This window comes from Paramisgurnus dabryanus, chromosome 20 (genome assembly GCF_030506205.2).
Source record: "Paramisgurnus dabryanus chromosome 20, PD_genome_1.1, whole genome shotgun sequence".
In the NCBI taxonomy this organism is placed as follows: Eukaryota; Metazoa; Chordata; class Actinopteri; order Cypriniformes; family Cobitidae; genus Paramisgurnus; species Paramisgurnus dabryanus.
Genome location: NC_133356.1, coordinates 13,452,645 through 13,476,548, shown reverse-complemented (window position 1 = coordinate 13,476,548; position 23,904 = coordinate 13,452,645). Strand labels below are relative to the sequence as shown.

The following is a 23,904-nucleotide window of genomic DNA, read 5'->3' as shown; positions in this document are numbered from 1 at the left end:
CGGTTTTCCCTATTTTTTTTTCAGGCAGGTAATTCAGAGATTGTATGCAGGTTGGTTTGTTAAACTTAAGTTTGTGTAACACTCTGGTTATCACTTTGTGACATTAAACTTAAATGCATTTATATGCAGACACTTAATATTTATACGCGTCTAAACTTCAGCAATACGACTGGTTGTGAAAACAGCATTTGTTTAGTGAAAGCCGATGTCTAATAACATAACAGATAAAACAAGTGATGTTTTCATAAAGCATGATGTTTCCATCAAAAATCTTTACTTTTGAGACACAGCGGGTCCCTAGAGGGGCACGCGTAATGACGCGTAAACTCCTCCACTTCCCCATTCTGCGCACTCGCTGCTTCAACTTCTTCCGCAAAGCAGGTGTTAAAAACAGCGAGTTGTTTATTTCTGCGCTATAACGGCCTGTCCACCACGACCACCTATCACGACTGCAGGATTTTATTTATTGTTTGTTTGTTTGTTTTGCATAAGTTTGTTTCTCACGTGTCATCGGTACCTGCCCTGCAACACCTGCGGCGGCGCGCTCAACGGAAATAATATTAATACGCGTTATTTACACATACGCGTGCATTTTATAGATACGGATGCTTTTTAAACTTTTGACAGTAGTCGATACAATGTTATACTTGTAAGGCTCGACTTCAGACACAATGAAGTTTACCGGGTATCTGAAGTTGCGCATCGGCGAGGCGGTGGACCTTAAACCCACGACCACCTCAATGCGACATGCCGTGATGTTCAACAAGGCGAACCAGACCATGGACCCGTACATCATAGTGAAAGTGGACGAGTATAAGATAGGACAGACGCACACCAAACAGAAAACCAACATGCCCACTTACAACGAGGAGTTCTCGGTTAACGTCAACAACGGCAAGCAGGTAGAGTTGGCCGTTTTTCATGACGCACCGATCGGATACGATGACTTTGTGGCTAACTGCACCATCCAGTTTGATGATCTGGCGAAGAACTCAAGCACAGAGGAGTCCTTTGAAGGATGGGTAGGACATTTTTGTGTCTTTGATGAAGATGTCTCTCCCATTATATTCCATCACACTTCAATTGCATCTGTGCCCAATGTTAAACTTGTTATGCTTTCAGTTAGTGTAGATTTGATATGACCAAATACAGTTTGGCATGTTGTACTCTTATTCCTAAAAGCTAGACAACTTTCAGCGTACTTTCAAGAAGCTGTTAAATGTTTCAAATTATGTTTTTATGCACCGTATAAGTGTTTGGAGAAAAGTCCTGCATTAGTAACATATATTATTTTCTAATAGTGATTACACAAACACTGTGCTTTAGTGTTGTGCATTAGTGCATACCTTGCATACTTCTGTTGTTTCTTTCCATTGCATTGCATTGCATTGCATTGCATTGTTTTATGTTATGCTCTATAGGCCAGTGTTTCCTGGCAATGTCACCAGAAGAACTGCAATGAAATTATCTGTTATAATTTTAACTACGTGGCTTCACACTTACACCCACAAGTCCAGCAGTGCATTGCTCACTGTTCAAGAATCAGGCCTTTGAATGCAGCTGTAGACTCAGATAAAAGCATAGAGACAATGAAGCTGAGGCTCAGTCAGTGGTTAAGCACAGGAAATAGGGGCTGTAGTTCAGTCAGTCATTATCATCTGGACTTAGAGTTTGACTTCTAAATTTTCACTCTACGTGCAATCATATAGGTGACCGGATAAACCATTTTGCTCTGTGGCTTTAGCATTTTCTGCCTACTTACTGGTGTTAGAGATCAACTTTCCATTTAGGGGAATATTCTGCCTTTTCTTTTTCGCCCTTTTGGCCACGTATGTTTTAAAACCATATATAAAGTAGCCGTGTCTCATCTTGGATAGATTGAATATTTATTATTTTTGAGACACAAAATTAAAACAACATCGACACATTTTGTTCCATATGTATATCTAGGCCTATAATAATAGTATCAATAAAATCTTATAAAAAATAGGCAGAATAACAATTGTAAATTTTTTAGGGGCCTCTCTCTTTCTCTCTCTCGCTGTCTCTGTCTCTCTCACACACCGGTTTCCATTCGCAGGTTTACACACACACACACACACGCTTTCCATAGACATAATGACCTTTATACTGTACAAACTGTAAGCCCTACTCCAACCACTAAACCTAACCCTCACAAAAAAAAAAACAAATTCAAAATTTTTAAATAATAATTTACTTTTATTATAAATTAATTTATAATAATTATTATTTATAAGCTGTTTTCCTCTTTGTTACCAAAATTGTCCCTATAAGGTCAAAAATTATTGGTATTATATATTTTATAGGTACACACACACACACACACACACATTCTGGTTTCCATGTTTTGTGGGGACATTTATAGACGTAATGGTTTTTATACTGTACAAACTGTATATTCTATTCCCTTCCCCTAACCCAAATCCTAACCCCAACCATCACAGAAAACTTTCTCCTACTTCAGATTTTCAATAAACATCATTATGTTTGAATTATAAGCTTGTTTCCTCATGGGGACCTCAACATTTCCCCACAAGGTCAGAAATGTACATTTGGTCCCCACAACGTGGTAATTACCAGGCACACACACTCACACTCCTGCTTTGACTCAACATAGGTAGTGAACATCTTCTCATAACCCCTATACTCTGTGCTATTAGTTCCCTTATCCCAGAAGGCCTCAGCACATGAACTTCAGTTTCAGGGTGACTGGTTGTCTCATGTCCTTAACCTAGAATTTGTTTAGGTAATCTTCATTTCCAAATTTCCATTCTCTTTACAGCAACTGTATCAAGCTTAAATGGTCCTGTTGTGTGTCAGTTACAAGCACAAATAGTCCACCTAGTCTCCGTTGATTTGAAAAGTTTATTCAGAATAGTTAAAAATCAGCTTTAGCTTGTTTTACTCTGCAGGGAAATGCTCTCCCTGCTAAATGTCTTGTAAACTACTTCTCTAAAATGCAAATATCAAGGTTGCTGAAGTTCAATGGACTCAGAAAAAGAGTCAGTACCTTTTTATTGCTCCTGCAGTTGTGGGTCACATAACTGCACATTAATAATACATCGCCTACGTTTTGTCTGGGTTCTGGGTGTTTTGTGCCAAGTTTCAGTCTCCTGTGTGTAGAGCCTGAGGCGTTTGGGACTGGTGGTATGTAGTGAAACTTGAAGGAAACTTGTGCAGTTTTACCTGTGTGTCTGTGTGTATAAGCTTGTTTCCTGTATGGGAACTGCCTCAAGGAATTCAGCAGTTTCTGTTATGTTTTATCTTCCGTCAGTGAAGCTCACATCAAAAAGAGCATCGGGAATAGTGACCAGATGAAAGACAGCGTGGGTGTGTAGAAACTTCACTTAGACTAGTGATGCACGATATTGAAGAAAAATGTGATAACTTGCTGAATAATGCCTTATACAGTAATGCTTTAGTGTGTGCAATCAATTTAAATTGCATTTAAATATGTTTGTCTTTTAAATCCAGGCTGAAGACTTATAATCTCTTTAATAAGACTTTTAGGGTTGATAATGCCGAAGGCCTTTCTAGAAAATTGCATACAGATACGTCAGGATATACACACTACTTTCATGCTGTGCGCTGTGACACTTGATGTGTTCATTAGTTAACATTATTGATCCTTTTTCTGTGAATTTGACCCCTTCTGTCTCTGTAAACAGCATGTGCTTATATTGCACTTCACAGGCAAATTGAACATCCGTTGAAATAGCCTATGCTTACAGACCAAAAATGTAAAGAAAATAATTTTTAAAGCAGACAGATCCAACGGTAAGATTTAGAAATTTTTGCATACAACCGTAATTTATAATTCTGTTTAAATGTACACACACACAGGGTTAAGCTAGAATGTATCACATGCAGGTCCAAACACGCCCCCATTTTACTAACTAAGGTTTACCACAGGTTCATAAACGCCCCCGTTTACCCCTCAGATTTTTTTTGTTTTTCTAATTCTGGGTCTCTTTCCATTTTCCTGTGTTTCAAAGTTAAATAAAGCTATTATATTTCAGTTCTGCATGATCTCATTTAAATGCTCAGTGGTGTGAAAAAAATGTTTAGCTCCGACGAGCAATTGTATGATTGGTTGTCACATGACAATTATTATTATTTTTTTTGATAAACCGATTAGCAAATAAAGTGATTCAATTCTGTTTAAAAAGGGTCCCAGACTCCTCATGAAGTTTATTGGTAGAAATCCAAGTATTCAGAGCTATAAACTAGACAAGGTTTTCACCATTTTTTTTTTTTTCAGACCATTTTTATTATTATTACATAATTCAATACTTTTAATAATTCACATTTTTATTCATGGTTTTGATGATTCTATTGTTATTATTCTTAAAGGGATAGTTCACCCAAAAATGAAAATAATGTCATTAATGACTCAGCCTCATGTCGTTCCAAACTCGTAAGACCTCCGTTCATCTTTGAAAAAAACAGTTTAAGATGTTTTATATTTAGTCCGAGAGCTTGTTGACCCTTCATTAAAAATCTACTGTCGTACAGTATACTGTCAATGTCCAAAAGGTAATAAAAACATCATCAAAGTAGTCCATGTGTCATCAGTGGGTCAGTTAGAATGTGTTGAAGCATCGAAAATACATTTTGGTCCAAAAATGACGACTTTATTCAACATTGTCTTGTCTTCCGCGTCTGTTGTGAAGGGCATGCACGAGACTAAAGTCACGTGACTGCAGTGACGCGGCTGACGTGTTATCTGGTGCGCCCCAGATTTTTTTTGTTGTTGTTTTTTTGTGCGCCTGGGCTTCATTTACAGTCTGGGGGAGATGCACGCTGTATGTTTAAAAAAAATAAAAATTCGCAAACATGTCTGAGGATAACACGCCATCCGTGTTACTGCAGTCACGTGACTTTAGTCTCGCGCATGCACTTCACAACAGACGCGGAAGAGAAGACAATGCTGAATAATTTTTGTTATTTTTGGACCAAAATGTATTTTCGATGCTTCAACACATTCTAACTGACCCACTGATGACACATGGACTACTTTGATGATGTTTTAATTACCTTTCTGGACATGGACAGTATACCATACATAGATTGTCAATGGAGGGTCAACAAGCTCTCGGACTAAATATAAAACATCTTAAACTGTGTTCTGAAGATGAACGGAGGTCTTATGAGTTTGGAACAACATGAGGGTGAGTCATTAATGAAATTTTTTCATTTTTGGGTGAACTATACCTTTAAATTTTTACTTATGAAGCCTATTAGTTATGGCCACCTGCATCAAGCTATTCAACAGACATCAAATGCTATTCTAAAATGTGGAAAATAGTAACAATAAGAAAGAATAAGTAAGTAAAGAACTTGTGATGTCAACATATAATGAATGAATACACTACTTTCGCTATTTCTAATGGTCCTTGTATGTGTTTCAGGTTGACCTTGAACCTGAGGGCAAAGTCTACATCCTGGTAACTCTCACAGGCACATTTAAAGATGGTAAGTACCTCTCATTTTCTCTCAAAATCTCTGTATCTATTTCATAAACTAGTCTTGTACAAAATTAGCATAAACCTTTTAGTGTTAGACCAATCAACAGAGGGTCTGGATGGATCATGTATAAAATCTTTTTCTTTGTCAAAATCATCATCATTGATCGACCCTACAGAAAATGAATGCTAGGTAGTAAGCGTCTTATGAAAAACTTGATATGCTTACTTCTTAAAATAACTATTGCTGTACATCTTTTTTTTTTACTTTTAACCCAGAACTGGGTCAAAAAGCAATAAACCCAGCCGTTGTTTATATTTGATCCAACAATGTATTAAAACAACCCATTATTTTGGGTTGAAACAACCCAGCATAGGTTAAGTTTGTCCCTGTGTGACCCAACACTGGGTTGATAATAACCCAGCATTTTTTTTCAACCCCAGGGTATTTTTGTACTTTTTGTTCTTCCTGAAAGTAAAAAAAAGTTTCTATTGTGTCTACTCGTTGTGTCTATATAATATATATACTATATACAACTATGCAAAATTGTGAAAGGCACTATAGACTTAAAATGAAATAGTGATTCACTTCCGCCTGCCAGATTATAGGTATGCCTTCTTTGTGTTTTTACAATAATAAAGTGTCTAACACACACAAGTTCGACTACAGTTTATTTTGGTTTGTGTTTGTCACAGTACTTTATGTGTGCATTGATGTGCATTGGGTGCAGATCACACATTGACTGGGGGTGTGTGAAGAGAGCTTCCTTTAAAGGCCTGTGGTTAAACCTACAGCGAAAAGACCAGACCTAATTACACTGCAGTAGACGGGGGCTCATTTGTTCACTCTTAACCACACACTTACCCATGCACATTAAAGAGTGTCTACTCTAGATTACAGTAGATTTCATTGATGCTACTTTCTATCTCCAACTGTCATACAAAACTGTGAATATCTTTACATTCACATAACATTTTTTTTTATTTGACCAAAGCGCTTCCTGTATTTTTACTTTATAGATGAAAGTGAAGGAAGGACGCGTCCCTATAAGGAGTTTAATCGAAAACGGCAACAGGCAGTTCGCAGGAAAATCCACCAAGTCAATGGACACAAGTTCATGTCGACCTTCCTAAAGCAACCAACATTCTGTTTCCACTGCAAAGAGTTTATATGGTAGTGCACTTTTAAAGCAAAACACCACCGTTTTTCATTATTTTACTATGTTCTTACCTCAACTTAGATGAATTAATACATGCCTATCTTTTTTCAATGTGTGCACTTTTAATCTTTATACAGCGCCTTGTGAATGTGTTAGCATTTAGCCAAGCCCCATTCATTCCTATGGCTCCAAACATGGATGAATTTAGAAGCCACCAAACACTTCCATGTTTTCACTATTTAAAGACTATTACATGAGTAGTTACACAAGTAAGTATGGTGGCATAAAAATAAAACTTTTGTTTGGATCCATAGGAATGAGTGGGGCTAGGCTAAATACTAACACATTCAAGAAGCGCTGTACAAAGATTAAAAGTGCACGCATCGAAAAAAAGATATGTATGTATTCATTCATCTAAGTTGAGGTAAAAACATAGTAAAATATTGAAAAAACGGTGTTGTGTTCCTTTAAATCTTCATGAACACTTTTACATTCACACATGTGCGTTTATTTCATTTGAGGGTTTTCAGACATCATGCAGTGTAGTAGTGATGTTGTGTAATGGTCATAGATATGCTTTGGGTAAACACAAACAGATGCATTGTGAGTGACTGAATGTAGTGTAAATGTGTTTGTGTGTCTTTTAGGGGTGTATTTGGAAAACAAGGCTACCAATGTCAAGGTAAGTAGACACTCTGCCTTGTTTTATATAATGCTTCGGTATTCATATTTATTCACATTGTGAACCCTTTGTGTGTATATGTGTGTCAGTTTGCACCTGTGTAGTACACAAGCGATGCCATCAGTTTGTGGTTACGGTCTGTCCACGCATGAAGAAACCTGCCAAAGAGCAGGTAACATACACACACCCACCCACCAATTACCCTAAAATAAAACTTGTGTCATTTATTCTCAGTTATTTTGGGGATTTCCACAAGCTGGTTTGATCAGGTTTAGATGTTTGGGGCTGTTTAGACAATACCACAGACATTAATCAGTCTAAATTGTATTGTAATAGTAAAAAAACTTTTAGATAAACCAAAGTTATTATAAATAAATACAATTTTCTTCACTTAAACATCATTGATGTTTTGGTTTTATTTTTAGTTTCATATGACCTATATGACTTCCTCACTGGAGAATGTGGCATTAGGTAAAGGGTTGTGGTTTTACTTTTTAACACTTTTAGAAAATGGCCCAACTGCAATCTTACAAATCCTTTAATTTATTAGCATTTTATGGTTTTATTGCAAATTCTTTATTTATGTGATGATAATGTGTCTGTGTTGGTATCATTTCCTCTTTTTTAGCCCATTTCCATGTAAGCTGGAACGGCATGTCTACAGTTTAATATGATACCTAATGTCTTACGTTATGCTTATCGACTAAATCGACTCAGTCTTAGAAAACGTGTATGCCCATTTAGCTATCTTGACACATTGCCTGCTCATGAAAAATCAAGATAGGTACATGCTTTTGGAAAAAAAATGTTTTTAATTTGATGTAGTTGTCATCATTTCAGTCATTTTGTTATTTAGAAACTAACTTACAATCGTACAGACAATATTTTTTACAGTTAGACAATGTAAAAAAGATTGGTACAAATATGTTTTTTTTTTGTATCTCTACTGTTTGTGCTAACATCAATTTACTGTAAAGCTGCTTTCAGCAGTAATTGTGAAAAGCACTATATATAGAAATAGTGTAGTATTGAATAGAATTGAACAAATGCTCCACCTGCTGGTCTGATAAAAACTTCCTAAATTTTCATTCTTATGTTATGTCATTTCTTTGCAGACTACAAATCAGGGGTTCAGTATAAACATCCCTCATAAATTTGGCATCCACAATTATAAGGTTCCTACTTTCTGTGATCACTGTGGATCTTTGCTATGGGGTCTTGTACGACAAGGACTACACTGCAAAAGTATTTCACTTTCTGTTTCTTTTGTTAATCTGTAATCCATCCAGTGGCTGCCGGTGACTTCTTTTTTCGAGGGCGCACGATGCAAAGTTCGTCAAAACATGTATGTAGCCCGTCATGTGTGTGGTTCGTAATTTCAAAAAATGTATTCGGCGCGTCAAGGGAACCTACGTCACGTTTCTTGTCAAAGTGCGTGCCTGCTGCAGATGCGTCTAAAGGGTTTATGATAAAAGAGACGCTCGCGTTTGCCAGATAATCGCATAATTTCATGCATATTCAGAGTTTACTGTTAAGGAAGTGTGTATTTTGTGAACGTGAGCATCTCTTTTATCATAAATGCTTTTGATGCGTGTGCAGCAGACACTTATTTTGACAAAACACGTAATGCACACGGTTTACATGACGCAACAAACACATATTTTGAATTTGTGCCCCTCGGAAGAGCAGTCATGAGCCGCCACTGAATCCATCCATTCATATTATTGCTATTGTTATGTGCTGCTCATCTTGTGTGTGTGTGTGTGTTTCTTTGTATGATTGTAGTTTGTAAGATGAATGTCCATATCCGATGTAAGGGAAATGTTGCACCGAACTGTGGAGTCAACAATGTAGAACTGGCCAATAAATTGAAAGAGATGGGGCTTGAACCAGGAGGAATGACCAAACGCAACTCTCTGGTACGCTTAAAGTAATACAACAATAAGATTATCTTTCTCATTGACAATTCAAAATGCTTTATTAGCATCACAAATGAAATGAATTACGACTGTCTTCTGAAGAGCTGCTTTAATGATGATTTGATGATTTGGCAACATGGACACTGTTATTGATCTTTATTTTCCTGTTTATTACTATAAATCTGCTTTAAAACAATCTGTATTGTATAAAGCTCTATATAACTTGACAGATAGGGTGACTTGACAAATAACTTGCTGTCATCAATTTTTTATAATGCATGTGCAGCTCAACCTCATGCCACGCAACAAAAAAATGTTAGAGGAAGTAACACAAGGCCATGCACAGAAAACTGAAGATAAAGTGTAATAGATAGTTCGATTGAGGAAGTTAGAAACCAACATAAAATAACGAGGAACCATAATACTAAGAAAAGCAAAAAAATGAAATCTTTAGTAAAACTTGTAAGGATTTATAGCAAAAGCTCTCTCTTTTTTTGCAGGGTCTTGCAGGCATGGACACTTATTCCCGGGCGATGAGTGTGAGAGGAGATCGAGGGCAATCAAAGAAAGAGACGAGTCGAAAGCTGGGAGTCTCCGACTTCTCGCTCCTGCAGGTGCTGGGAAAAGGAAGCTTCGGCAAGGTCTGCACGACAGAACTCTTGGTCACACATGGTCCAATTTAAAGGATTAGTCCAAAAAATCCAGATAATTTACTCACCACCATGTCATCCAAAATGTTGATGTCTTTTTTTGTTCAGTCGAGAAGAAATTATGTTTTTTGAGGAAAACATTCCAGGATTTTTCTCATTTTAATGGACACTTAACAGTTTTAATGCAGTTTAAATTGCAGTTTCAAAGGACTCTAAACAATCCAAAACGAGCCAAAAGGGTCTTATCTAGCAAAACGATTCTCATTTTTGGAAAGAACAATAAAAAATATGCACTTTTAAATCACAACTTCTCGTCTTCCTCCGGCTGTGTGACGCACCAGCGCAACCTCACGTAATTGCGTAATGACGTCGAAAAGGTCACGTGTTAAATATGTGAAACGCACATTTGCGGACTATTTTATACAATGAACTGACACAAGGACATTAATTATTATCATTCGACATACAACAACGTCAACGCTCCTCTTTCTCCACACTTGTAAACACTGGGGCGTAGTTTTGCATTCGTCATCCGTGACCTCTTGACGTGATGATGTATTGCGTGAGGTCGTGCTGGTGCGTCACACGACCGGAGGAAGACAAGAAGTTGTGGTTTAAAAGTGCATATTTGTACACAATTTTTCTTGCCAAAAATGACAATCGTTTCGCTAGATAAGACCCTTATGCCTCGTTTGAGATCGTTTAGAGTCCTTTGTAACTGCAATTTTAAACTGAAGGTATGATGCCGCTATGACAGTTAATGGTCGTTCACACTGCTTGTGTGTTATGTTTTTAGGTGATGTTGGTCAGGCTAAACGGTACTGATCAGGTCTTTGCAGTGAAGGTCCTGAAGAAAGACATAATTCTGCAGGATGATGATGTGGAGTGCACTATGACAGAAAAACGAGTGTTAGCTCTTGCTTCCTCTCATCCTTACCTCACTGAGCTCTACTGCTGCTTCCAGACACCGGTGAGATGAACAATTAAATTTTTTTATGGATCAGATATAGAATTTCATGTGGTGATATTTGTTCACGGGTGGAGCCTGACCGCAGCACAGATTTACATGCATTATGAAAAGCAGCAAGCACACCTGCATACATTGACGTTTGTGTGACCTGTAGTTTAAATGATCATCAGTAGGGGGCAGTAGAGAATTAATGTCAGCATCATTGATTTGTGTTGATATGGGTTATGTTTTATGTTTCAGTTTTTGAATTCTTAACATCTCTGTATTTTCTTGCTTTTTGTCATTTATAATCTCTGTGTGTTTGTTTTGCTTAAAGCCTAGAGTAAAGCTTAAATTAGAGGTCAAGACTAAATCCTATTAAACAGCGGAAAGCTTTTATAATCACATAAGCCCACTTAACATTGTACCAAATGCAAGCTTATTTTAAGTTTAGCGTTTTGAATCTTAGATTAAGGGTACACACAAATCACAATAGGATTTAAAGACTTCACGTAAAAAAATGATCTGGCATGGCATGATGACCTCTGGATTTATTACTGCAGAGGACATGCAAACACATATGTGCAGGGAAACCCTCAAGGTCTCGCTGCTGTCATGTGCACGTGTTTGTAATGAGAAAAATAATTTATTATGCAGTTTGTCTTTGATCCTTCATAGCTGTGACACACACAATCCATCTCTTGAATTGCCCACACGTGATTGTGATACAAAGCACTCTCATGACCCTCTGGGTCCAGGTTCTGTCTGATAGGATCACAGTGTGGCTGTGAAAATCAATGATCAGTGATCTGGTCAGGTGTGAGATTGTTGCAGTGTGCTGCAGTTCATGTTTAATGGCTTTGGTCATTAGTGGGTGTGTAATAGGTTTTAATTAAAAAAAGATTTGGTACAAAGTCTTTTCTACAAGTGTTTCATTAATCTCATGAAGCCAGACATTTGACTTCAATGTGGCCCGAAAAGATGTGCTGAGTCTGACTAAGCACGACCCACTTAACACAGGATGAGATTATCTGACTGACATAAAAACCACAGTTTGTCTGTTTTTGTGTTGTTTAGCATAGCATATCTGAAGTAGACAAAACCACTGTAAAAATCTTTTTCAATGTTATTGTCAATGCAACCACAAATGTAATTCAAGACATATGCAAAAAATTATGTTTATCCTATTATTTCATAGATGGAAAATGATGTGAAAAAGACAATTCTTCTTAGAAATATCTAATTTGCTTGCTACTTACTGCCACAAACACACATCAAACTTGTAAACTGTGGGAAATCCAATGAACAGTTCCTTCTCAGAATAGCTTGTAACATTTTGCCTTGTCTAAATGTTTAACCTTTTAAACATTCATTAAGTTTTCCAGTGGACTGATGTTAAATGATAAACCCCGAATCCCAGACAATGTGCATTTCCCCTCCAGTTTCTCTCATTCATCTTCTAATGGCTTTCACATAGATTTTTAGTTAGTTATTTCAAGATCTCCGGTTTAAGCCCTGGTTAGGTCAGGTGGCCGTTCTGTGTGGAGTTTGCATGTTCTTCCTGTATCAGCGTTTGTTTACTTCGGTTTCTACCCACAGGCCAAAAACATGCAAGTTAGGTGAATTGGAGATACCCAATTGCCTCTCCCCCAAATATGTGTGTGGGTTAATTTGTTTGGATCAACTTGTGTATGAATTAACCAGTTCTTGCTATAAATATAGCCATAGATGCTAGAATGGCGAAATAATTAAATAAATAAACTTTGTTACTTCATATAAAAAGCTGAATTTTCTGATGTCGTTGATGATTTTATAGTTTTTTAATGCGTAATAACTTAAACTTTTTCTCTTTCACAGGAGCGTCTGTTTTTTGTGATGGAGTTTGTGAATGGAGGCGATCTGATGTTTCATATTCAGAAATCCAGAAAGTTTGAAGAGAACAGAGCGAGATTCTACACAGCAGAAATCACATCTGCCCTCATATTCCTCCATAGCAAGGGGATTATATATAGGTTAGAGACACATACACACACAAAACGATATGCACAAATCAGAAATAGTTCACCAAAAAATACAAATCAGTGATTCTTGGAAATTTGGATAAAACAGGTTTAAATTTTGAAAAAAAATTTTTGTTAAATTACAAAATCTGAAGGTATATCATTATAGACCAAGGTCTTGGCTGTTCAGCAATTTACTGGTGCAACCTCCCCTGTTTGTATTTTTTTCATAAAATAGGCGTTTTTACTCATACAACATTTACTTTAAGCCTAAATAGAAAAATTAATGAATTTTTTTATTTTATAAACATATTTTTGTATTAAAAGAGACTATTACTTTAATAACTCAACAGCCCTGAAGAAACATATTGTAAGCATATTCATTTAAAACAAATAAAACTCCGTCTGACGGTGGTGACACTAATCTGACGGTGGTGACATTGGCCTCATTATTCCAAAATGTATACCACTCAAGACAATGGCTTCTTGCTTAAACTTTATGTAAATATTTGGTCCAAAAAATTACAATCCTGAGCACTGTGATGAACAAATATCAAATCATAACTTCCTAAAATACATAAAACCTGACAGAAAAGACAGAAAACCTGACGATGGTGACATCTGACGGTGGTGACAAAAACCTATGAGTTGTTCACATTAGCCATCTTGTTTCCCCTCTGTTGCTAGCTAATTCAGACCTCTTCTTAAAAATGATACATTTCTTTCATACTCTAATCTAATGTTTTTTTTACAATGATGACGGTGTTGACATGTTATGGTTGTCACAGTAGCAGTGTACAAAAATATGAACAAGTTTAAGAGAAAATAGCAAACATACAGGAGCTTGAGTGATCTTGAAGCATGCAGTAGAGCTGAAGGTTTGAAAATGGGGTCCTCAGGAATGCAGTTGACCCTGTAGTTGTCTGATTTTATTGCTTTTTATAAATATCTGACGGTGGTGACGAATATGTGGGACACATTTTGAGAAATCACAAAATAATAGTAAATATTGTCAAAACTCACTGTTTGTAGTTTTTAATACATATTACAATGTACTCTTTCATGTGGTAAATTTATTATTCAATTCAATTATTACTTTTGGCTTTTTTAATCAAGTTGAAATGATTATCTGTTAACCAAGGACAACTGATTTTGCAGGCAATGGGCCAGCATATAATCATTAAATTAATAAAAAATAAAAATAAACCTATAAAGGAACCTTACATATGTGCAAAGAACCCCCTGATTATAACATTGATTCTTTTTCTTCATGAAAATGTTATTAATTTCCAATAGAATTAGCACTTTTCTTAGTGGGACATGTTTTTGCCAAAGTTTCAAGAATCAGTGAAATACAAAACTATCCCTGATCCCATTTAATTAAGTTAAAACTAAATGTTCCACAAAAGTCCTAAAAGTTTAAAGCAATAAAAGGGCGAGGAAATGTTTGGTTGAACTCTTCCTTTTAATGTTTCTTTGAATTGTATTTCTTTGAAAGTGGTTTTCTACTTCCTTTTTAACTGCTACTTCCATGTCCTCAGAGATTCATTATCACTATAAGACTGATTCTAGCTCAGCATTTCCAAAACTTTAAACTGCACAGACCTTTTAAAGCTTCAATGTAAAAGTCATTTGGGTGGGTTTTTAAGCAGCACAGGTACTGAAGCAGATCTGAGCTAGACACTCGTGTCAGCTCTTTTAAACTGGGACAACCTGTGTCTCTTAAAGCATTTTACTCTGGAGCACAGTATGTTATAGTTGGCTTTCATTCATATATGCTTTATATTAATGCTTGTGCAGTTAATGTCGACAGACTTTAAATTAAAGGGGTGGGTCATTCATGATTATTTTACTATTTTAACTTAAGTTAGTGTGTACTGTTGCTGTTTGAGCATAAACAACATCTGCAAAGTTACAATGCTCAAAGCGCAATGCAAAGGAAGATATTTTAGCAGAATATCACTTCTCATAAACTATAAACAAACTGCTGGATAGACTACAAGCAGTGACTGCTTATCCGAGGGGCGCTAATTTAAAATATGTGTTCTGCGCCTCAAGAGATCCTGTGTGCACGTGTTTTGTCAAAATAAGTGCCTGCTGCACAGGCGTCAAAACGGTTTATGAAAAAAGAGACGCTCATGTTTACAAAATACACGCAAGACACTCCCTTAACAGTAAACTTTGATTGCGCATGAGATTATGCGAGTATCTGGCAAACGCGAGCGTCTCTTTTATCAGAAACCCTATAGACGCATCTGCAGCAGGCACTTATTTTGGCAAGACACGTGATGCACACAGGATCACTCGACGGGCAGAACACATATTTTGAAAAAAAGGAACCACGCACATGACGGGCTACATACATGATGTGACGAACTTCGCATCGAGTGCCACTGACTACAAGTGAGCTTTTTTTTGGGTTAGTGACATCACAAACCCCAAAATTTACACAAACCCTACCTCTGGGAACACACAATAAAGGAGTAAGGCCATGTTGGTCTGCGTTTTATATTGTAGCAAGGATGTAAACAAGGGGGCAATGCTGTTTGGCTCCGCTAGCCTGCTAGTTAAATCATACATATCTTACAAACACTTTATCAACCCAGCAGTCACAGTTGGTGTTTTTTGGCATTTTTGTGATCAATGTTGATTTCACAATACACCAGAGCATGGTAAGGGGTGTGATGTTTTTGGAAAATGTGCGACAGCGAATGTGTGGTTAGCGAATTTATTTAACACACTTGACCAGCGAACCAATTTAAGCATATTGCATATTTTAAAGGAAGGGCACAATATACCCAACCAGAATTCTTATTAATATGAATTATAACCAATATAAAAAATTGAAAAACTTTATACTCAGATATTTTAAAGCTCTGTACAGACTGCCAATGTACAGTATTTGTGCTCTCCTCCACTCTCATTGCTTCTCCAGGTCACTTAGGTTATCCAATCATCTGCTATTTTTCTCTGCCCCGCTCGCATTTGAAGTCTTTTAAGTCTCTCATCTCTTGGCCTAAGGCACTAGAATATTCTCTCTCTCTCTCTCTCTCTCTCTCTCTCTCTCTCTCTCTCTCTCTCTCTCTCTCTCTCTCTCTCTCTCTCTCTCTCTCTCTCTCTCTCTCTCTCTCTCTCTCTCTCTCTCTCTCTCTCTCTCTCTCTCTCTCTCTCTTTTGATGAGGTCTGCTGCTTTTAAATTCAGTCTAAAGGCCTTTTTTTCTTTTCCTTACCATTCAATCCAACGTGCTGTGCCGTTGCTTTTATTTATTATGCTTTTATTTCCCTTATTTGGTTTTTTTATGTGTCTTCGTTTGTTATTGCTTTACTTAGCTCAGCAGTTTAGTTCATTCCTTTCACATTGCATTTCCGTATTTGGCAGACCCTTTGATTCAAAGTGCATTAAAAAAAATTCAGTATTTGTATTATCCTGGGTTGCTAATGCAGTGCATATGAGCTATAGTAACTTAAAAGTTAAGTTCTGATGTGCTTTATTAATGAAATTATTGAAAATAATTGGACATTATCATTATTATGCGTGTATGTGTTTCAGGGATCTGAAGTTGGACAATGTTTTGCTGGATAAAGATGGTCATTGCAAACTTGCTGACTTTGGGATGTGTAAAGAGGGGATGTTTGAGGGTCTCGTCACAGGAACCTTCTGTGGAACCCCAGATTACATTGCTCCAGAGGTGATTTAAGCATTAAATTGATTTTGTGACACATACATCACAGAAGATCTAGAACTTTTGTCAAACATATAAAAATAATTTTGCAATCTAGAATGCATACACATTACAATAATCTGTAACCTTGTTTGCGTGTAATTGTCTATCTATTTAGCAAATATATAAAATTTTATAGCCATGTGTGTGTGTGTGACATGAGTATATGACAGTATTGCTAATGTGCTGTTCTAATGTACAGATCCTTCAAGAGATGCTGTATGGGCCATCGGTTGATTGGTGGGCCCTCGGAGTGCTTCTGTATGAGATGCTATCCGGCCACGCCCCCTTTGAGGCTGAGAACGAAGATGACCTCTTTGAATCCATACTGAACGAAGAGATAATGTATGCGTCCTGGCTCAGCACCAACGCTGTGAACATACTCAAAGCGGTGAGCTGCTCTGTGAATGCTCAAGAGTCTTAAGGGGCAAATTAAGCGTTCACACCTATGCTGACTGGTCGGAGACATATGGTGTGAATTAAACCGTTAGTTCTGTGCATGTAGCGCAGAACATCAATAGTCCATCTGATCTCTTTCTCTCTGTCCCATCTGGTCTTACATAACTATATTTAGCCTCGGTCCACAATGCACTGTGCACTCTCACATGACAGTACTCTAGCTAAAAATAAAGACCCTTTACATCACATGCAAAAAGAAAACATTTGCTCTTTCTCGCTAGTCTGTAAAGCATAGTGGAGGAGTACTAGAACCATTTTACCCTTTAGAGCGACTTGTAATGATTGAAGAGCCAGTAAATTCCCGGTTGGGTCAGGGAATTCTACAGTGGAATGTCAGGTTATCTGCCTGTGATGAAAAATACTCCGCTTTAGGTCATTCAGGATGACATTGACCACAGAGACCGAACACAGCAATCAAATAGTAGATCAATGTAGTTCCTCAAACAGGGTTCTATATTTAGATTGGCCGACCTCAGAGGCTGTGGTGTATTCTGATATACACATAACAAAAACACACATGAACTGTTTTGAATGTGGGAGAGGATTTAATAACCACTGTCTGGATATGATAAACACCTGCAGAGTGACCAAAAGTGTCCATTAGTGACCTTTAGTAGAACTTGTCACTGTGTAATGCTACTCTAGATACTTTTTTGGGTAAATAAATAACGAACACTTTATTTATTGAGTTACATATAACAGCTCACGCTGCCAATTTGGTTTATTGTTATGATGTTTTGCTCTGTAATACTAGATTATCTTTTACAACAGTTTGTTATTGTGTACAGATGATGAGGTAATGTACCTAGCCGTAATTTCTAATGGATGTCCGATTCAGTTTGTGTGTATACGTCTGTGCTTGCGTTATTAGACAGCTGTAGGAGGAGGGGCATTGGGGATTGGATTTGATTTCATCTGATTTGGTTATATTTGAGACCACAATTTGATACTCTTGACGTAGCCTCCAGCAAGTTATCAGGTGCATGTTATGCACCTCTACATATAAGAATATGATTACTGATGTGATTAAACATATGTGATGGGATTAATATTACTGCAAAGCTTTGAAAGGAATTACATGAGTGGAGTGTTAATGTACATGTAGTTTGCTGCTGGTCAAATTCATATGGTCTAACCACACTTTCAGAAAAAAAGGTCTCTACTGTAGCTGTTATTGTGACAGTACCCTTTGAAAAAGTACACCTTTGCACCCAAAGAGTTCATTTTAGTACCTCAGACATCATACATATATATATATATATATATATATATATATATATATATATATATATATATATATATATATATATATATATATATATATATATATATATATATATATATATATATATATATATATATATATACACACACACATACATACATACATACATACATACATACATACATACATACATACATACATACATACACATATATACATATATTGAAAGGTATATATTTGTACTACATGTATACATATCTGTACCTAAATTGTACATCATATGACCATTTTTTTAAAGAGTAACTAAACCCTAAACCAACTTTTTTTAGTTAATGATCTGTAAGAATGATGCTTTATTAGTGCTGTTCATTGATTTTAGTAAGTTTTTTGACATTTAGATATAAAGTGTTTCAATACTGCAATATATGGTGTAAAAACGTCTGAGTGCTGCCCTCTTCAGGTTGAACGGTGGCTATTGCAGTTGAATTTTCCTATTGGATGTTGGGTCCAAAAAATGACTCGTGACGTAAGCAGTTTCAAGCTCACCACGCCCTTGTTACGATCTCACCACACACTTGGTACGAGCTTAGTTCGTCCCCTCTATCTCCGTTGGGATCTGCCCACTTTTCTTGCATTTTTCAAATATTGCCAGTGGGTGGAGTCAGGCTCTGACCAGGGGTTTAGTTACTCTTTAAGTAGTAGTGCCCCAGTGACAGCTTGGGACAATTTTTTAAAACATTTTTTTTAGTAGTAGTACCCCAGTGAAAGCTTGGGACAATTTTTTTTTTACCATTTTGTCTAAAGAATGTTAAAGGTATAGTACACCCAAAAATGGGTTACTCACCCTTATATTGTTACAAACCTGTATACATTTCTTTGTTCTGCTGAACACAAAGGATGCAGAAACCAGACGCACCATTGACTTCCATAGTAGTAAAATGTCTACTATGGAAGTCAATGCTGATCGGTGTTTAGTTACAAACATTGCTCAGAATATCTTAATTTGTGTTCAGCAGAACAAAGAAATTAAAACAGGTTTGTAACAAGATGAGATTGAGTAAATGATGACACAATTTTATATTTATGGGTCCCTTTAAATGTGTATTCCCAACCAACAACAATTCAATAACGTTTTCTAACATATTTGTGACTCTCTTATTTTCCTCAGTTTTTGACGAAGAATCCATCTCGTCGTCTGGGTTGTGTGGCCGCCGAGGGCGGGGAGACTGCAGTAATAAGTCACCCATTTTTTTCTGGTATTGACTGGGACAGACTTAACCGTCGTGAGCTCGAACCGCCTTTCAAGCCCAGAATTGTAAGTATAATATACTTAACATTCACTCTCCACTTAACCTTAAACCTAAAAAGTTACACATGAATCTAAAGGAAACCATCGTTTGTCTCACAGAAAACTGCAGAAGATGTGAATAACTTCGATCCAGACTTCACCCAGGAGGATCCAGCTTTCACGCCCATTGACGAAGCCCTCATCTCCTCCATAAGTCAGGACGAGTTTCGGGACTTTTCTTTTATCTCTCCTGAGCTCTTAAAAATTGTTTCTGAGACGGAGGGTATAGGTGAAGAAACGTGTGATGTCACTGAACCAAACTAATTGTAATGCCATGTTGGAGAAAAAAAATGAAAGGACTTTGTGTCCAGCGTTTTTTTGCTTAGCCTGTTTGTTCCTGAGTTACATGACAACATGACATGTAAATGTAGGTTATTGTAACAAAGTGTGTATCTTTGTGTCAGGTGATGCAGAGAGATATTACAGACACGTTACCCACTGCAATTACATTTCTGCCCTCAAGCAGGTTTGCTAATCACAGCGGCACATGAAAACTCATCTAGAGATGAACTGCACATGTTTTTTCAGGATCTCGATGATCTTGGCTTGTCCCAGTATTAATTCCTGAATGTTTAGAAGATGAACTGCAGTCAGTTTTGTTGTGTGTGATATTTTTCTGTCAAAGAAATAGGAGAATAGAACTCATGAGGAAGTATTTTTAATTAAAGTTGTATTTTTTATAATATATTTCAAGCAATGTGTGCAATTTGTCGTATTGTCTTTGTTTATGTGTTTGATGCATTTCAGGTCAAAGTTTCACCATGATGTAGCCCAACAATTATCTGTAGATGTTGTTGTTGTTGTATATTATTGATAAAGGATGCAGTATTGATGTCTCTGCATTAAGAACCTTTTTGGTCGTGACTCCATCACAAACCATCTCCCCTGAGCTATACCCCTTTATACTGAAGGGTTAGAAGGCTAAAACTCATGTTGACCAGTTTAAATTCTTTAAATTAAAGCCGGTGACTCATCCTCCTACTCCTCATCTTTCTTTAATGATGTTTATTTGGGAATTATCAGTCTGAGGAGAGCCGTATGTTTGTTGGTGGGTTTTCATGTGTGCACATTGTACATTGTTTCATAAGGCTGAAAGCGTCCTGCAAGAGAAAATGAGTGAAGCTTGTTCATAATCACTATCAAACCTTTTTATGTACTGCACAAAAGAAATTAATGGTGGAGACTCATCAGGGAAATGAAGGGTGACGTAGCTACTATATTTAATGAAATACTCGGGGGTAATTGGCAACAATCTTTTTCCATGCCACCATTCTTGCAGTAAGAATCTCTTTTGTGTAGAGTAAAATGAATAGGATGCTTTGTTCTTTTCTCTGTCAAAATGTCCCCAATTTTTTTGCAAAATTGTTGGGAACCTGTTAAATCTTTGCTAAATTGTCTTTGCTAATGATTTAGGCAATGGAAAATTAGCAACAGATCTCTGGTTCTAAGTGAGAAAACACTGATGTCATGGGGGATCCGACTAAGCAACTTGCCCATGCAAGTTTGGCACGGCCCCAATTACATCAAAGGAAGGTTTCCTTGAGAACTGGTGTCAGCAGACCACCATCCTGTGGGAGACTCAAACCTGAAAACCAACATATTGTATAAGCTCTTGTGTTTAGAAGAGTCAATGGCAACTGGTAAGAGTAAGCAAAGAAGGAAATCCCTGTATAGTCATGAAGTCTCCTGATGGCCTTTTGGTTGCTTAGCTTTAAGTGGCCTATTATGGGTCTTCATCCTTCCCTATCAATTGTGAAAGAAATATACATGGACTTTGTATTTATTTATATATTTTGCTGATCACCCCTCCATTTTCATTTGCTTTGCACAATCTTGTCTATCGTGGTTCTTTGTAGCTCAAGGGTCATTGGTTTTGAATGCAGACTGTGATGATTGACTGTATGCTGGCCTGTAAAATTACTAAACTCTTCAACTTGAGAAATTGTTCTGCTCCCTGCATGGCTTGCAGGATTTAAAAGGTCCTTGCTTGATTGCCCATGCTGAACGCCTTGGTTTGGTCATTTACAAGTGACATTTTCAAAAGACTATAGTATTGTTGGAGTACATTCTTTTTGGAATTTTATTTCAAGTTGCATTTTTTATAATGAGAAAACAACATTAGCGTTAAAGGATTAGTCCATTTTCTTTAAAAAAATCCAGATAATTTACTCACCACAATGTCATCCAAAATGTTGATGTCTTTCTTTGTTCAGTCAAGAACAAATTATGTTTTTTGAGGAAAACATTCCAGGATTTTTTTCATTTTAATGGACCCCAACACTTAACATTTTTAATGCAGTTTAAAATTGCAGTTTCAACACAGCTTCAAAGGACTCTAAACGATCCCAAACGAGGCATAAGGGTCTTATCTAGCAAAACGATTGTCATTTTTGGCAAGAAAAATAAAAAAATATACACTTTTAAACCACAACTTCTCGTCTATCTCCGGTCATGTGACGACCTCATGCAATATGTCATCACGTCAAGAGGTCACGGAGGACGTATGCGAAACTACACCCCAGTGTTTACAAGTGTGGAGAAAGAGGACCGTTCCGACGTTGTTGTATGTCTAATAATACTAATTAATGTCTTTGTGTCAGTTTATTGTTTAAAATGGTCCGCAATGTGCGTTTCATATATATAACACGTGACCCTTCCACGGCATTACGCAATTACGTAAGGTCGCACTGGTGCGTCACAGGACCGGAGATAGACGAGAAGTTGCGGTTTAAAAGTGCATATTTTTTATTTTTCTTGTCAAAAATGACAATCGTTTCGCCACCTTATGTCTCTTTTGGGATCGATCGTTTAGAGTCCTTTGAAACTCCGTTGAAACTGGATTAAAACTTTTACGTGTTGGTGTAAATTAAAATGAGAAAAATCCTGGAATGTTTTCCTCAAAAAACATAATTTCTTCTTGACTGAACAATGAAAGACATCAACATTTTGGATGACATGGTGGTGAGAAATTATCTGGATTTATTTTTTAAGAAAATTGACTAATCCTTTAAACAATCTTCTCATCTTGGCAGATGCAGTCTTACTATGCATATTATGTGTTGCTTATAACGAAAGTCAATATAAAAGCACCGTGGTCCAGATTTAATTGTCTGTTTGTATGTTGGCGACAGACTTCTGTCCTCTTGGCTTGAGACTGAACTCATTCCAGTTATAAAATTAGCCTTCAGTAATGCATCTCTTAAAGGCCTTGGTGACAGATCAGTTTGCAGCCATTCCCAAGCCCAATGGACCATAATTACATTTTATTGATTTCTATTCTACCCATACAGATCTACTTTATTGGATGCAAAATCCATTTCACTTCTAGTCCCACTTCATGTCTAAACCCTGTCTTTGACCGATTTTGTTTATTTTATTGATTTTTGTCCTGATGAATGAAGGGTTGTAACGATTAGAGCCGAAGTCCCTGTAGGTAAAAAAGACATCAGAAGAATTGTAGCCGGGTGAACTCTGTATCTCTTTAAAATATCATATATATTCTTGTGTTTGAAAGTATTCCTATGTTACTTCACCTCTAGGGCAAATCTCGAGTGTTCACCAAGCTTCTGTTTGCTGCCTAATGAAGCTTGACGGAGCAATAATTTGTGGGTATGTTTGCGTATTCAGTTTGATGCGCTTAGTGCTGGTAGCCTACATAACCGATGAAAGATCTTCGCATCTTTCTTTGATCCCTCTCTTCAAAGTCCCATTTGCGTGATGCTGAGAGATGGGAGAGATCATCTCTAAATAGGAGGATATAGGAGATTACTGCAGATTAGAGTTGGCACGTGTCCATCTGCCACCCTCATTCATATACGGCAACTACAGTTAGCTGCAATCCGGCAGTGGCTCTGTTAATAAATTGAAAATGCAATTTTGCAGATACTCATCCAGAACCAACGTAATAGGCCTAGCATGAACACTCCATCGGTATGAAACTACACAGGATCGAATGTTTCCCTCAAGGACACATCGGAGATGGAGCATGGCCGTAAACTCATTTAACCCGTAGAAGCCCTTCCCATTGAAGTTTGCCAATGGATTCAAAGCTGGAGTCAAATATACAGCTCACGGCTAGGATACTGTACTAACAAAAAGCCACAAGTTTTCTGTTCAGAAGTGTCCTCAATTTATTTTACAGGATCTTTCAAAGCATTGATGTAAATGTAGGCTACTTACTGCATACGAAGTATAATTCAGTGGAGATATTTTTAAAGTTACTGAAATAGTTTCTAAATCACCGTTAAGAAACTTAATTCCACCTTAGTGTTTGCATGTGGCTGGTTTCAGGGAAATGTCCTCTG

At 37.0% G+C, this 23,904-nt stretch overlaps 1 protein-coding gene across 1 annotated transcript; it reads left to right on the top strand.

The window, feature by feature from the left end:
• Positions 1-347: 347 nt before the first annotated feature.
• Positions 348-20,558, top strand: prkcha (protein kinase C, eta, a). Its single transcript, XM_065296505.2, has 14 exons — positions 348-1,022; positions 5,433-5,496; positions 6,507-6,660; positions 7,294-7,328; positions 7,418-7,500; positions 8,444-8,573; positions 9,114-9,247; positions 9,748-9,888; positions 10,694-10,867; positions 12,704-12,858; positions 16,397-16,535; positions 16,771-16,959; positions 19,421-19,567; positions 19,661-20,558. The coding sequence occupies exons 1-14, from the start codon at positions 672-674 to the stop codon at positions 19,862-19,864; spliced, it is 2,100 nt and encodes a 699-aa protein (XP_065152577.1). The 5' UTR covers positions 348-671; the 3' UTR covers positions 19,865-20,558.
• The last annotated feature ends 3,346 nt before the right edge of the window (positions 20,559-23,904 follow it).